The 16805-nt window shown below is 40.3% G+C and overlaps 1 protein-coding gene across 9 annotated transcripts in view; it reads left to right on the top strand.

Moving 5' to 3' along the window:
* The window catches only part of LOC116599439 (protein NPAT), a 68015-nt gene that overhangs the window by 47236 nt on the left and 3974 nt on the right, over positions 1–16805 (top strand). For 3 of the 9 annotated variants that reach the window (XM_032359273.1, XM_032359274.1, XM_032359270.1), the window contains 3 exons: positions 855–915; positions 1076–2213; positions 3439–5050. In XM_032359273.1, coding sequence (XP_032215164.1) covers positions 855–915; positions 1076–2213; positions 3439–3516 — 1277 coding nt within the window. In that variant the 3' untranslated portion in view covers positions 3517–5050. Of the gene's footprint in view, positions 1–854; positions 916–1075; positions 2214–3438; positions 5051–8458; positions 8740–11150; positions 11176–14615; positions 15119–16673; positions 16800–16805 lie in introns of those variants that run through there. The other 6 variants (XR_004289374.1, XR_004289375.1, XR_004289373.1 and 3 more) reach the window with 6 other exon arrangements.

Below are 16805 nucleotides of genomic sequence, written 5' to 3'. Positions count from 1 at the left end.
TGGAGTATTTGCAGCTGCCTGAGGAGGATTTCAGGTGGCAGTTTTCTTTCTTCTCTCATCCATCCGTCTTCTACACTACTGCCAGAGTGACTTTCTAAAGCACAAGTCTGTTTTGTCTCTTCCCTATTTAAAAGTCTTAAGGGCGCTCTCTGAAACTTTTTGCATGATGCACAAGGTCCTTCACAATCTTACCTGTGCCAGCTTGGTTATCTTGCTGCTCTCCCACAGAAATTCTTAAGTCCCTAGAAATTAAAATACGGCTATTAAAACTCCAGAGCTGGTGCTTTTCCTGACGTAGGCATGCAGACATGACGATCAAATGGGCACGATTTCAAAATAGGCATAATATATTACTTTCTTTAGCTTTCTGGACCTAAGAAGTGGGGAGCCTGCTTCTCCCTCTCCTGCTCCCCCTGCTTGTGCTATCTCTCTCTCTCTCTCTCTCAAATAAATAAAATCTTAAAAAGTAATAATTAGAGGGGCGGCTGGGTGGCTCAGTGGGTTAAAGCCTCTGCCTTCAGCTCAGGTCATGATCCCAGGGTCCTGGGATCCAGCCCCGCGTCGGGCTCTCTGCTCAGCGGGGAGCCTGCTTCCTCCTCTCTCTCTGCCTGCTTCTCTGTGATCTCTGTCTGTCAAATAAATCAATAAAATCTTTAAAAAAAAAAAAAAAAGTAATAATTAGAAGTTGCTTTTTAAGCCCAGCAGGTGAGAGTACTTCGTTTGTACATTAGTTGTCGTTTAAAATTTTTCTCATGATGCGTGTGATACTTGGCTTGTTCCATTTTCATTCAGAGTAATGTACCCTTTCTCTTGGGAGTGTTTTTCTTTTCTAATTATTTCATTTATAATTCCAGGAAAGCAGGTAAATAATTTGGTGGATTCATCTAGTCATTTAGTTGGATGTCATGCACAAAGGTAAGCATAAAAGTAGTTTCCATCATGGACTCTCTGAGTGCTTAGTTTAAAAACAAACAGGATGTCTTTATGTTGCCAAAAATATTTATGTATCTGCAGAACTAAAGTGTCTGACAAGGATTTCTTTATGTTGCTTAAAATGTATTTCTTTACTTTGCAGAACTGAAGTGTCTGACAAGAATATGGCCACAGATCTTGGGAAAAAATTGGAAGAAATCACAGTTCCCTTTTCATTAGAGAGCATAGTTCCAACTAGCAAACCGTTTGAGAGCCACAGACGTGTGCTGTGTTTTGACGGCATCACTTCTCCTGTGGCAAATACACAGGGCACGAACCATAAGGTGGCGTCCCAAAACAAAGAAAGGAATGACATTTCATTTCCTAATCTTGAGTCACCCCTTGTGTCCTCCACCTTAAAACCCCCTTCTAATAATGCTCTCAAAAGAGAGAGAGAGAGGCCTCCTTTGCCTAAGATTTTATCCAAATCAGAAACTGCCAATAGCCGACATACCGCCATAAAAGAAACCCAGTTAGAAAAGAAAGCTTCACCGACAGAAATTGTACTTGAATCTTTCCATAAAGCGACAGCTAATAAGGAGAATGAATTATGCAGTGATGTCGAAAGGCAGAAAAATCCAGAAACTTCAAAACTGTCAAATGGACAGCAAAATGGGGGTTTACGGAATGAGAAAACCATAGCTTCACTGCAAGAACTAACCAAAAAACAAGGCACATCCTCAAATAGTAAAAATGCCTTTTCAGTAGGGGCACCTGTGAAGGATCCAAAACAAGAACAGACTAAATGTGCCAGTTCTGTGATGAACGCCCCGAGCAAACCTACCACAGACGTGCTGCCAGATGGCCAGTGGCCCAGCCCCGTCGCAAAGCTCCCCGAGAGCTCTGATGGGCCTGGGCCCCGGACGCCTGGCGCGGGGGCGGGGGACAGACCTAAAGAAGAACCGAGAGATGGTATCAAGGTCCCCTCTAGTAGCACAGCCAAGGTGATGGTCCCCCCTGTCACCCCAGACCTGCCTGCCTGCAGCCCCGCCAGTGAGACCGGGAGCGAGAACAGCGTCAGCATGGCCGCGCACACGCTCATGATTCTCTCCCGAGCGGCCGTCGCCAGAACCGCCTCCACGACACCCCTCAAAGACAACACCCAGCAGTTCCGAGCCTCCTCCAGGAGCACCGCAAAAAAGCGGAAAATGGAGGAATTGGACGAGCGTGAACGAACCTCTCGGGCTTCCAGTAAAAGTCTTGCGAATTCATCACTCCCAATGAAAAAGAAGAAAATTAAGGCAAGTTTGAAAGTCTTAATTTCAAAACCACACCTTTGCCCTTCCTTCAGTGCACACGTTAGAGATCTCAGCATTTTTGCCGCAGCTACCTGACCGGACCCTCCGGTCAAGACGGCTTTGAGTCTTGACTGACAGAATTATTCCGTAGCAGAGTGTCTCAGCCAGTGTGGGACGCAGAATTTGTCTAGGGGAAATGAAGCGTTTGCAAAACAATCACCTTGGCTGTGCTAAGGCATTGCCTTGGGGAAAGGAGGTTTTTGTTTCTGTCTTGGTAGGACCCAAGTGTTTTGGGAGAATGACAGAAGCCATGAAAGATTGGGAAGCCACTGCTGTGTGTGGAATTAAAGTAAAAAACAGCTTTGCAACTCCTACCTCTTGGGGGTTTTTCAGTGTCCTGCCATCTCTTCCGTTGGCTCTTAGAGACATTAATATGTTGGAGCAGTGTAAAAGCTAAAGTTACCTGTTTTTTTCCTTTGGGCATGGTTATCTGTAGGAAGGCAGTGCAGGGATAGCTTTGAAAACCAAAACCCATTTTTCCTAAACCTATTTAGCCACTTAGTAAGTAAACTGAATAAAAGAAAGGTGTTTAACATGTCTATGGCACGTCCAGTACCCGGGAAAGATCTGTGGCTTTGATGCCACGCAAACCTGGGTTTGAACCCCGCATCTCCTGCTTACTGGTTCTGTGATCGTGGTTAAGCCCGGAGCCTCTGGGGCTCAGCTGCATCGCTTGACCTGAGGCTACCACATGCATCTTACGTTGAGGCTGGACGGAGTAAACATAGCATTCCTAAGACGCCTGGGGCCGGAACAGTACCTGTTACTTGTAGTGAGGAGAGCTTCTGAGACTCACTGTGGTTTGGTGAGACTGACACCCTCATAGAAAGCATGGCCTGTCTTGTCTCAGCATTCACAAACTCTGAATTTGTTTAAAGTGTTTTGCTTAAACTAATGTTAAAGTACCACTGAAGTAGAATTTATTAACTCTGGATTTATAAAATGTGTTGCTACTTCTCTGTATAATTAAAATTCCAACGAACTAAAAATTTTAGCGAAATTTTAGTAGTATAGGTAGAACCTGATACGAGGTTCTAAGTAAAAGTTTTTTGGCCTTGTTTGAGTTCAATATGTTAACTTAGGTTTATTTTTTCTTTTTTTTTCTTTTCTTTCTTTTCTTTTTTTATTTCTTTTCCTTTTTCTCCCCCCCCCCTTTTTTTTTTGACAGAAAAAGAAGCTACCCAGTTCATTTCCAGCTGGAATGGATGTGGACAAATTTTTGTTATCATTGCATTATGATGAGTAAACATTCTGAACATAAAAGAACATTAGTGTTTAAAACTCGTATCCCTTAAACTATGAGTGTAGGGAATGAGATACTGACAGAACCTAAAAGCATGACCTGCACTTTCCTTGTACTGAAATTTCACTTTATATCTGAATCATGCTGTTTCTGAAGCAGCTTCCTAGTTTGTAAATAGATTTACCTGGGATATTTTTTATTTTGGAAAAAAAATTTGCAGAAATGTAAGTAAAGCCAATCTGCAAAACTGTATAGCTCTGACAATTACGTATTGTAAATATTGTATAAATCTTGTTGAAATAGAGGTTAAATCAATCTAGTGTTCTTACATTGTGTTTTTTTATTTCTTGTGATCCCTGAGGCGCTTTCGTCTGGAGTAGTTTCTCATTTTGTGTGGGGGGGGAAATGATGCTTTTCTTTATAAAATTGCCTTCAGTAACTGTCGTACAAGACATTTAAAGACAGCCACAGAGTAGTACAAAGGAGATAACAGCCTCAGTTGGTGGAGCGATCATAAATGAACAATTTAGGTTTTTCCCAGAGTGAATATTACCCTTTCTTATAATTGCAGTAAAGATTATATTCCTGAAATTTTACACTTGAAAGTGTTTCTCCTGGTCATTCTGGTCTCTTTGTTTTAAAGAGAATTTTGTAAACCATTTTTGAGTGTTCTATTTGTTTATAACTTTTAAGATCTTTTACAGAACTTTAAATGTTTAGACTGTTGAGCCATACAAAGTTCATGTAGTAGAGATGTCTTGGTATGTGTATACTTTTTCCCATATACGGGGGATTTGAAGAATTGCACTAATTCATAGAACTTAGTACGTAACAGTGACCAGTGCACATTTAATTTAAATCTTGTATTCTATGTTAAAGCTTGTGTGGAGGATTATCTTCTGTTATCCTTTTAGAAAGCCATGTCCATCAAAAGATGTAAAAAGAGAAATCATAGTTTTATATTTTAATTTAGTTTCTCCTAAATGGGCTGTGTTAAGTAACTATATCTGTACTTAGATATAGTGTACTGTCTCTGTGCCCCCTAAGAGGTTGTAAAGAGTTACTCAAAAAGTCCTTAAGGAGAATGAAAGAGGTGCCTTCTCTGTATCAGACTCACACACATCAGTCAAGTTGAAAAACTGGTTTAAACCTTTAAATGAGAACAGAAATTACCATTAATATCTGACCGATTGTGCCTAGATTAAAGTATATTCTCTTAAGTGCTTTCTGTTTGATTAAATATCAGTATATCAAGGAGTTTTTCTACAGGTGTATATGTTAAAGGGTCATTTCCCTCAGCCTTTTTTTAATACTGGGCCTTTAAAAAACTTAAATCCATCCTAGTTCTATTTCTCAGTGTGGAAATCACGTGGTAATTGCTAAACCTTACTGCAGAAATATGTCTTGTTAAAAATTTCTGTGATCTGGCGGTGGTCTATTCCTAAGGAACTACGTATCATACACGTAATGTTTATTTAACTCAACTTGATACTGTACTACAGTTAGGTTTGAATAAATATTTTCATTAACTGCAAAAGTTTGAATTACTTTATATTGGCATATATACACATCCACTTCACGACCCAGATTGAGACTAGCACATTATCAGGACCATAGAATCCTCTCCCACTTCCTCTAGTAACCGCTAACTCCTGGGGTAGTAATGATCCTGACTTCTACCACAGTTTTAGCTTTTTTGTTTCTTTTCTTTAACAGTATGACTGTATTCATGCAGAACCGTCTGTGACTTGTTTTGCTCCCCATTGCAAGATCCACCCTTGTATGTCGTTTGGCTGTCCTCTTCCAGGCTGTGCATTTTTCTGTTGTGTTTATCCGCGTTGTATCATACCACAGCTAATCCATTTTATAACCGATGGACATATATTTTCAGTTTGGGGCTATAGAAATAGAACGGTGAATATATTTGTACATTTTTGGGGGTGAATGTGTTACACTTCTCAGTTGAGTATGTATTCAGGAGGGTTGCTGGCTCTTAGGGTTGTAGATCTCCAACCCTATTCAGATTTTTCCACTGTCCAGAGTGGTTTTATCAAACCCTACCACTGTCAGCAGTGTAGGGAGCGTTCCGTCTGTTCTACATCATTGTCAGTACTTGGTATTTTCATTTTAGCCATTTTGGCCGTGTCTGTTGGCATCATAATGCAGTTTTACTTTAGTTCTTCCTGATAGACTGAACACCATTTCATATGCATTTGGCCATTTAGAGGACAGGTCTCCTTTTGTGGAGTATCTGTTCCTGTCTTTTGGCCAATTTTTGTATGGAGTTGTCTGCCTTTTTTCTTATGATGTGTATCTCTTCTTTCTGTCTCCTAGATACAAGTCCTATTTCAGATGGATATCTGATGTCTGAATGTTTTATCATGTTTTTCTTCTAGCAGTTTTATTGTTCAACCTTCTGTATTTTGATTGATCATCCAATTAACCCAGCATCATTCTTGAGAAAGACTTTCCCAAATACACTGCACTGTTACCATTGTCATGAACTGAAAAACTATGTCTGTGTGAGTTTGCTTCTGGACACAGATCTGTTCCAGTGGTCGACTTTTTTTTTTTAATTGAAGTATAATTAACATACAATGTTATGTTAGTTTCAGGTGTGCAACCCCCTGGTTCAACAGTTCTACACGGGACTTGGTGCTCAGCACGGTTAGGGTAGTCACCATCGGTCAGCAAACATTCTTAAAGGATCATCAACCATATTGCCTCTGCTGTATTCCTCATCTCCATGACCTGCTTATTTTATAACTGGAAGTTTGTACCATTGATCCTCATTTTAAAGATGTGCCAGTAACACACCATGTTAATGACTAGGAAATCTGTTTTAGGTTTTATTTTTTATTTGAGCCACTTACTGAATGAGCTCTTTTAGAGCTAATGGTTTCCCTGATGCTTAGTTTTTATTTACTAAGTATGTATCCTCTCTGAATAATTTTCTAATTTCATTTCTTCTTACTGTGGTGATGAGAACTTCAAATACAACAAATAATGATCAAAGAGGGCTTCCATGTCTTAGTCCTCATTTTAATGAGAATGTTAAGTACAATGTTGCATTTTGTTTGTAGTGTTTGAAGAATTTACATGAGGAATATCTGTTAATTAGGTGCTCTTCTAACATCAGTTAAAGTATTTTTATTAAATCCATGAATTTTGTTTTTATATTAATAATTCTAATATTGTGTGCTTTGCAGTCTTACTGATGTCTGAGTATAAATTTGATTTGTCAACATTTTATTTAAATGTTTACTTCTAATGAGATTGGTTTCAAGCTTATGCCAGGTTTGTCGGTTTTTTTTTTTTTCCTGTTGAATTTGGAACTTACCATCTCTTTCTAGTTTATCTAAATATTGGAATAGTAAATAGTGCTTGTTTGAGGATTCACTTGATGGTTAAGACAAGGCATGCGGAGCATTTAGGTCAATGTCTGGAACATATGCATTTTCACAACTAGATCCCTGTGCTGGTTTTTTTATTTCCATATTCTGCAGGAGATTATTTAGAATGGTAACTGACTATTCCTGAAACGAAATCATTGAAGCTGGCAGGCTTTTTCTGCAGTAGTTTAGGTGTTTTTTTCCTCAAAATTTCTTCTAGGCTGATTGGTCCTGTCAAGCTTGGAGCTTTTTTCTGAATTACATAGATTTTTCCCCTAAATCTTGGTGGTTCTCCTTAGAGACGAATTTTCTGACAAAATCACCTGTTACATTAACAATTTTATACTTTCTGATTGACTGATTTGTCATTTATTCTTTTTTTTTTTTTAAGATTTTATTTATTTGAGAGAGAGACAGTGAGAGAGAGCATGAGCAAGGAGGTCAGAGGGAGACGCAGACTCCCTGGGGAGCTGGGAGCCTGATGCGGGACTAGATCCCAGGACTCCGGGATCATGACCAGAGCTGAAGGCAGTCGCTTAACCAACTGAGCCACCCAGGCGCCCGTTTATTCTTTTTTTTTTTTTTTTTTTTTTTAAGATTTTATTTATTTATTTGTCAGAGATTTATTTATTTATTTGCCTGAGCACAGGCAGGCAGAGTGGCAGGCAGAGTGGTAGGCAGAGGCAGAGGGAGAAGCAGGCTCCCTGCTAAGCAAAGGAGCCTGATGTGGGAATCGATCCCACGACACTGGGATCATGACCCGAGCTGAAGGCAGCTGCTTAACCAACTGAGCCACCCAGGCATCCCCCTTGGCGCCCATTTATTCTTAATGTTTGCTCTTTTCCTCAGAATTCTTTTCCATGTTTAATTTTCTTAAATTGAATGGTTACCTGGCTTTTTTTCCTTTTACACTTGATCTTAGCCAAAAAGGCTGAGAAGCAGTGGCATTTTTTCCTTTTAAAACTATGTAAGCATTTGGGGCGCCTGGGTTGCTGGGTGGGTTAAGCCTCTGCCTTCAGCTCAGGTCATGATCCCAGGGTCCTGGAATCGAGCCCTGCATTGGGCTCTCTGCTCAATAGGGAGCCTGCCTCTCCCTCTCTCTCTCTCTCTGTCAAATAAATAAATAAAATCTTAAAAAAAAAAAAAACCTGTAAGCATTTAATTAAGGCTATGAATTTAGTTCTGATTTCACCTTTAAGACATCAAAATTTGGAAGATAAGTACTTTCATTTTTTTTTTGTTATTTTTTTAATGTTTGACTTAATAACTTAGAATAAAGTAGCATGCTAATTTTCAATTTATTTTTTGCTTTTAATTTGTTTTTATCATTGTAAAAAGATCAGTTGATATTTCTGTAAATCTTGTTATACTCTGTTTATAAAGATACTAGGTTTGGTATTTTACATTTTCCTATCTAACTTTGCTTTACCACTTTTGTCATAAACCTTTACTTTCCCATTATTACTCTCTTGGCTATAGTTTCTGCTTCAGTTGATTTGGTATCAGTGTTCAGGGCATAGTCTCTAACTATCATAACTGCATTTCTTTTTCAGCTTTATTGTGTTAAAATTGATGACTAAAGTTGTTTAGATAACTGAAGGGGACATCAGGAGTCGATCTGCAGTAGGTCGTGAAAGGATTCCTCCCGTCAAGTGAAGAACCGTCCAGCACCTCACCTGTTCCTCTTGGCTGTATGTGGGATGTGTGAGTTCTCTCTCAGCACGTTTCAATTCTATAATACAGTGTTGCCAACCGTAGGCACCACATGATACATTAGACCCTCGAACTTCATCTTAGAGCTGAAATTTTGTACCAATTTAAAAAGCTCCCTGTTTGCGCCGCCCAGGGCCACTCCCCAGGCCCCAGCGCCCAGCAGCTACTTTCTTTCTCTATTTCTAAGAGTTTGACTTTTTTTTTTTTTAATAGATTTCATATATAAGTAATACCATGCAATATTTGTCTTTGGTTTATATCATTAAGTACAATGCACTCAAGATCCACCTGTGGTACTGCAAATGCAGAACGTCTGTCTGTCTTATGCCTGAATAACCCTCCGCTGCATACGGTTAGCGCCCTTGGTTAGCTTGGTTGTTCGCCGGCTGCCGCTTAGGCGTCCCCGTGTCTTAGCTGCTGTGGGTCGTGCTGGGGAAGCTGCGGTGAACATGGAAGCACACGTGTCTTTTCCCTGTATGCTGTTCATTTCCTTGGGGTATACAGATACACATACACACATGTATATGTGTGTCCACAAGTAAGTGGGCTGGATCATATTTTTTCTGCTTTTTCTTCTTGAATTCTTGAGGACGCTCCATGCTGTTTTCCGTAATGACGGCACCAGGGGACATTCCCAGCCCCCGGGCGCGAGGGTTCTCTTCTCCGCATCTTGGCCGATGCTTTCGTCCTGGATGACGGCCATTCTGATAGGTGCGAGGTGGTTTGTCGTTGTTCTGATTTGCGTTTCTCAGATGACTACTGACTTTGAGTAACTGTTTCACGGACCTGTAGGTCATTTATAGATCTTCCTTGGAAAAATGTCTGTTCTTATCCTCTGCCCAGTTTTTAGTTCAGTTGGTTTTTTGCTGTTGAGTTCTGTGAGGTTTTTTTGACATTAACTGCTTATCAGATAATTTGTAAATATAAAATATAATATAATATTAATATAAATATAATTTGTAAGTATTCTTTCCGCTTCCGTACATTGTCTTTTCTTTTCACTGATGGTTCTTTGGCTGTGGCTTTTTAGGTTTGATAAAATCAGGCTCATTATTTGCTTTTGATTTTGGTATCAGATTCAAAAAAAAAAAAAAACATTGCCAAGATCTATGTCCAGAAGGTCACTTTCTATGTATTCTTCTAGAGCTTTATGATTTCAGATCTTAGTACATTTTGAGTTAATTTTTGTGTATGGTGTAAAATAGGAGTCTGTGTACCTGTCCAGTTTTCCCAATACCATTTGCTGAAGAAATTCTCCTTTCCCAATTTTATATTTTTATCTCCTTTGCCCTAAACTAATTGCTTATGTGTTGCATAGATTTATTTCTAGGCCCTCTGTTCTATTGATCTTTGTGTCTGTTTTATACCAGTACTGTACTGTTGTGATTACTGTAGCTTTGTCTGAAGTCAGGAAGTGTGTTTCCTCCAGCTTTGTTATTCCCATCAAAATCGCTTTGGCTATTCAGGGTCTTTTGTAGTTCCATACAAATTTTTAGGATTGTTTATTCTATTTCCGTGAAAAATGCCACTGAAATTTTGATAAGGTTGCACTGAATCTGTAGAGGAGTAGTATGGACATTATTATTAATTCTTCCAGTCCATCAGCATGGATATCTTTCCATTTGATTCTTTTTTAGTTTCTTCCATAAAATCTTACTTGTATCCATGTGCAGATCTTTCGCCTTCCTGACTACATTTATTACTACTTTATTCTTTTTTGACAAAATTATAAATGGGATTATTAATGTCTCTGTTAGTAGTATGTTAGTGTATATAAATGCAGCTGACTTTTGTATACATATCTTATGTCCTATAACTTTACCAAATTCATTTATTAGTTAACATTTTTTTGTCAAGTCTTTATGGTGTTCTGTATATCATATATCATCTGTAAGTAGAGGCAATTTTACTTCCTTTCTGATTTGGATGCTTTTTATTTCTTTTACTTGTCTAATTCTCTGGCTAGGACTTCCAGTTAATTGTTGAGAGTGGGCATTGTTGTCTCGTTCTTGATCTTAGGGGGAAAACTTTCAGCTTTACAGCTATTCAAAGTATGTTAGCTGTGGGCTTGTCATGGATGACCTTCATTTTGTCGAGGTACCTTGTCTCTGTGTCCAGTATGTTGGGAGTTATTATCATGAATAGATTTTCAATTTTGTCAAATGCTTTTTGTCCCAACTATAGAGATGATCCTATGAATTTTACATTTTGTTAAATTATGTATCACATTAATGTGCTATAGAATTTTGTTTGCTAATACATTGTTCAGGCCTTCTTTTTTTTTTTTTTTTAAGATTTTATTTATTTATTTATTTATTTATTTATTTATTTTTTTTTTTTTAATTCGACAGAGAGAGATCACAAGTAGGCAGAGAGGCAGGCAGAGAGAGGAGGAAGCAGGCTCCCCGCTGAGCAGAGAGCCCGATGTGGGACTCGATCCCAGGACCCTGAGATCATGACCTGAGCCGAAGGCAGCGGCTTAACCCACTGAGCCACCCAGGCGCCCCAAGATTTTATTTATTTATTTGACAGACACAGTGAGAGCATGAGCACAAGCAGGGGGAGTAAGAGAGAGAAAGCAGATTCCCTGCTGAGCGAGGAGCCTGATGCGGGACCGATCCCAGGAAACTGATCATGGCCAGAGCTGAAGGCGGACACTTAACCAACTGAGCCACCCAGTTGCCCTTTGCAGCTGTGTTCGTCAAGGATATTAGCTGGTAATTTTTCCTTCATAGAGTGTCTTTGTCCAGTTTTGGTATCAGGGTTCTGCTGTCCTCATAAAACGATTTTAGAAGTGTACCATCTTCTTGCTTCTTTTTCTTTTCCAAGATTTTTTTTTTTTCTTCAAATTTATTTGAGAGAGAGCACTAGCGAGAGAGTGAGGACACACAAGTGAGGGTTAGAGGGAAAGGGAGAAACAGACTCCCTGCTCAGCAGGGAGCCCAGCGTGAGGCTCGATCCCGGGACCCTGGAATCATCCCCTGAAAGCAGCTGCTTAACCGACCGAGCCACCCAGGCGCCCCCTCTTCTGCTCTTTAAATGTTTGACAGAATTAACCAGTGAAGCTGTCTGGTCCTAGACTTCACTGTGTGAGGGTTTTGACTACTGATTCAGTGTCCTTACTATTAATTGGTTTGTTCAGATACACTGCTTCTTCATGATTCCATCTTGTAGGTTGTATGTTTCTGGAAATATATCCATTTCTCCTAGGTTTTCCGATATGTTGGTAATTCAGTGTAGTCCCTTATTATCTGTGTATTTGTATGCTATTCGTGAAATGTCTCCTCCTTCATTTATACTTTATTTGCTGGAGTTCTCTTATTTTTATTCTGATTTTAGTATGTGTGCTGCCAAAGCAAATTCTGTTATTTTCTTGGTAAGGGTAGCTAATGGTTTTTCTGTTTTTGCCTTTAAAAAATCCGCTCTTAACTCTGTTGGTCTGTATTATTGTCATTTTAGTCTCCATTTCTTTCTACTCTGATCTTTAGTATTTCCTTCTTTTACTAACATAGGGCTTGGTTTGTTCTTCCTTTTCTAGTTCCTCAAGGTATAGTTGATGTGTTTATTTGAGATTGTTTGAGGTCTTTCTTGATTTGTAATGTGAGCACTTATCACTGGGGACCTCCCTACTAAAATTGCTTTTGGGGCACCTGGGTGGCTCAGTGGTTAAAGCCTCTGCTTTTGGCTCAGGTCATTGTCCCAGGGTCCTGGGATCGAGCCCCACATCGGGTTCTCTGCTCAATGGGGAGCCTGCTTCCCCCTCTCTCTCTGCCTACTTGTGATCTCTGTCAAATAAATAAATAAAAATCTTATAAAAAAAGAAAAAAAAGAATTGCTTTTGCTGCATCCTGTAAGTTCTGGTATGTTGTACTTCCATTTTCATTTGTGTCCACATTTTTTTAAGATTTTATTTGTAAGTAATCTCTGTACACAACACAGGGCTCAAACTCACAACCTGGAAATCCATTGTCACTTGCTCTGCTGACTGAACCAGCCAGTCGCCTGCGTCAGCACTTTGTGTATTTCTCTTTCAATTTCTTTGACCTGTTGATTATCAGTGGCATGTTTTTAACCACCATGTGTCTGTGAATTTTCTAGTTTTTCCTTCTTACAATTGATTTCTAGTTAGAAAAATCGCTGGATATGATTTCAATCACCTTAAACTTCAGATTTCTTTTGTGTCCTCACCTGTCGTAAGCCTTGGCTGGTGTTCCAGATGCTTCTGAGATGAACGTGTATTCTGGGGTTGGATGGGATGTTCTGTAAATATCTAAGTCCATCCGATCCGACATGTTATTCAAGTCCAATGTTCCCTTACTGGTTTTGTCTAGATCATCTGTCCGTTGTTGAAGTGGGACACTGAAGACTCCTACTGTGGCATTCTGCTCCTCTGTTAGGTGTGTATCTATTTCAAATGGTTTAACCTCCTGTTGGATTGCCCCCCACCTTCTTTTTATCTTAAACAGCTTTTGTCTTAAAGTCTATTTTGTCCAATGAAAATACAGCTGCCCTGCTTTCTTTGGCCTCCATACACGGAATATCTTTTTCCAACGCTTCCCTTCCAGTCTGTGTGTCCTTGAAGCTGAAGTGAGCCTCTGGCAGGCAGCATATAGTCAAGACTTTATTTCTCCGTTCAGCTACTCTGTGTCTTCTGATTGGAGAATTTATTCATTTGTATTTAAAGGTATTATTCACAGATATGGCCATTTTGTTAATTGTTCTCTGGCTGTTTTGTAATTCCTTTGTTTCTCTCTGGATCTCTTGCTCTTTGTGATTTGATCATTTTTGCAGGTTTGTATCCTTGGTTTCCTGTCTCTTTATCTTTTGTGTATCTACTGTAGGTTTGTTTTGTGGTTATCGTGAGGCTTATAGAAGATATTTATAACAATCTACTTTAAGCTATAACCGCTAACTTCACACATAAAAACTACACTTTTACACTCCCCCACCACACTGGGTTTGATGTTACAATTTATGTTTATTTTTACTTTGAATATCCATTAAAAATTTTTGTAGTTGAACTTTTTAATATTCTTGTATTTTTTAAGTGATTTGCCCACCACCATTATAACATTAGAGTGTGCTGAATTTGACCATGTATTTGTCTTTACCAGGGACCCAACTTTTAAATGTCTCATTGTTACTAATTAGCATCCTTTCCTTTCAGGTTGAAGAAATCCCTTTAACATTTCTTGTTAGACTGACCCTAATGGTGGTGAATTCCTTCAGCTCTTGCTTGTCTGGAAAACTCTCATTCAAATCTGAAGAACAACTTTGCTGGATAAAGTACTGGTTGGCATTTTTTTCTTTCTTTCAGCATTTTGACTATATCCTGCCCCTTTCTCAGGCCTGTGGACTGCTGAAAACTCTGCACTAGTCTCAAGGGGTTTCCCTTGTAGGTAACAAGGCATTTTTTTCTCTTGCTGCTTCTAAGATTCTCTTCTTTGCTTCAGCTTTTGACAATTTAATTATAATGTCTCAACGTGGGGCTGTTGTGGATTCATCTTTTTTGGAACCCCCTGGGCTCCACAGATTTGGATTTCTGTTTGTTTCCCCAAGTTAACAGAAGTGTTCAGCCATTATTTCTTTGAGTACGTGCTCTGCCCCTGTCTTCCCCGTCTGGGGCCGCAAGTCATGCAGGTTTGTCCACTTGATGTGGTCATGATAGTGCTGTGAGTCCCCTTCATCTGTCTCCTCTTCCGATTGCGTGAGACTCGCCGTCCTGATCTCTCAGGTCCTTGCTTCCACGTGGTGCAGTCTGACTCGGGTTTTCAGTTGTTACTCTGATTTCTCTTTGGCACTTTTATATTTTCTCTTTTGAAATTCTTACCTTGTTTGCATATTGTTCTCCCAACCCAGTGAGCATCTTTATGGCTGTTACTTGTCAGATAAATCATTTCTGTCTGTTTCATTAAGGTCTGGTTAAGTTTGGTCTTGTTCTTTTGTTTAGAAAAAAAAAAAATCCCTCTGTTTCTTCATTTTCCTCAACTCTCTTAGGTGGTTTCTACATACTGACCTCGTGTGGGAGACGAACCTCCTCAGCCAGCCTGGGCAGAGGTCTTGATTGTCTCTTAATCTTCTGTGGTGGCCTCTGCTGCCTTGTTGGTTTTCGGTGGCTCCTACGGCTTGAGGGTGTGACAAGGCATGAGTACGCCAGAGGCGAGGCCTGCAGTGAGCTCCTAGACGTGGGCAGGACGTGGGGCAGCAGCTGCGAAGGTATGTAGTTAAGCCTTTCCAGGGGGACGGCCAGCAACACACCTTGTGGCCAGCAGCCTCTGGGCTGGAGCTGGGTGTGGGGGGGCAGGGAGGGCGGGGTTGCTCCTGCACCCGCTAATGGTGGCTTCTTTGCTACAGTTCCTTGCAATCCTGGAGAGCAAGCCCGGCTGCCTGTCAAAGCCGGGTGATGCGGGGACCCACCCTTCAGGCGGCACCAGACGTCCAAGCAAACTGCTTCCCGGAAGGTACCTGTGGTTTGTCAGGAGTTCAAGTGAGAGTCAGAGGTGGGTCTGCCGGCCCAGGGTCCCCGGGGCGGCACAGCCCACACCTAGATCTGAGCTCAGTTCTCGTCTTCCAGAGACACTACCACTTTTTTCCTCTTTTGTCTTCATGCTCTCTACAACTATATTTTGGATGATCTTTTTTTTTTTTTTAAGATTTTATTTATTTGACAGACAGGGACCACAAGCAGACAGAGAGGCAGGCAGAGAGAGAGGAAGGGAAGCAGGTTCCCTGCTGAGCAGAGAGCTCAATCCCAGGACCCTGAGATCATGACCTAAGCCGAAGGCAGAGGCTTAACCCACTGAGCCACCCAGGTGCTCCGAATGATCTTTTCTTCATATTAGAGTTCTTGTCCTGTTTCTGCCTTGACTGCTAGTAATTTGTTATGTATACCAACCTTCTCTTTTTACTTAATAATGGTTACCTTCTATAGTAATGTATTGTAGAACTTATTTTACATTCTACTGGCATTTGTCTTTAGTTAGCAAATATATATATATTTTTTTTTACCCCGATTTTACTACATTCCCCTCCTCCTCAGCCAGTTCTTTTAAATTTAAAAATTAAGAAAATTAAAAGTTTTACATTCTTGAATTCTCAATTTTGATTCTTTCCATGTGCTGGTAATAAAATCATTTTTGGAGGAAATACTAGAGCATATTTTTAAGCTCTTACATGCCTAAGATTCCTAGTATCTTTGTTCTATTAAAAATACATAGATGTTGGTCTAGTACTTTTTTTTTAATATTTTATTTATTTATTTATTTGACAGAGAGAGATCACAGGTAGGTAGAGAGGCTGGCAGAGAGAGAGAGAGAGAGGGAAGCAGGCTCCCCGCAGAGCAGAGAGCCCGATGTGGGACTCGATCCCAGGACCCTGGGACCACGACCTGAGCCGAAGGCAGCGGCTTAACCCACTGAGCCACCCAGGCGCCCCTTGGTCTAGTACTTTTAAAGAAAATGACTGAGGCTACCCATTTTTCCACCTAGATGTTCTCTCTGGAATCTTACTAGGATTCTGTTAATTAATTTTTCTAATAAAATAAGGCCTCCAGAGTTGTTCTATTGTAATTAATCCTTGGATTGCCACTTTGTTGTTTTTTTTTTTTTTAAACCATTTACTCATGGGTTGTCTCTTTTTCTTTCCCATGTCACTGACGGTGCGATGCAGTGTGAATTCTGCTTGTCTCCTCTGAAGTATTCTACCACGTCTTGGGTTTTCTTTCCTTCCTTCGTCTTACTCCGTCCTGTCAGAGTCAGGGTGGGCTCAGGCTTACGGAGCACAGCTGCGACAGGACTGCTTGGACCAGACCAGCTCTGCTCCTGACCTCACAGTCAGGCCCCCAGACCTCACAGTTGCCCTAGTCTGTGCCTCAGTGTCCTTTTCTGTACATAAGAGGAAATGACAGTACCTACCTTCTTGAGTTCTTATGAGAATCAAAGGACTTAGTACATAATGAGCCACAAGTATTAGCTGTGATTACTGTAATTTTTTTTTAAGTTATCCCTCTGAATCTTAGTATTTTTTTCCTTGCATTGTCTTTTTGTTCCTTCTCAGGTAAGGACTCCCAGGAACCATCTGCCAAGAGACTGTGTATGCATGACCCTTTCTGCCCCTTCGCTCTCCCACCGCCGTGCATCTCACCTGGGAAAGGAGCTTCGCTTCTCGGAAACCACTGCTGAGGTGGGT

The sequence above is a fragment of the Mustela erminea genome, chromosome 9 (genome assembly GCF_009829155.1).
Source record: "Mustela erminea isolate mMusErm1 chromosome 9, mMusErm1.Pri, whole genome shotgun sequence".
NCBI lineage: Eukaryota > Metazoa > Chordata > Mammalia > Carnivora > Mustelidae > Mustela > Mustela erminea.
The sequence above is the reverse complement of the archived record's forward strand: the minus strand, read 5'-3'. Positions and strand labels throughout refer to the sequence as shown.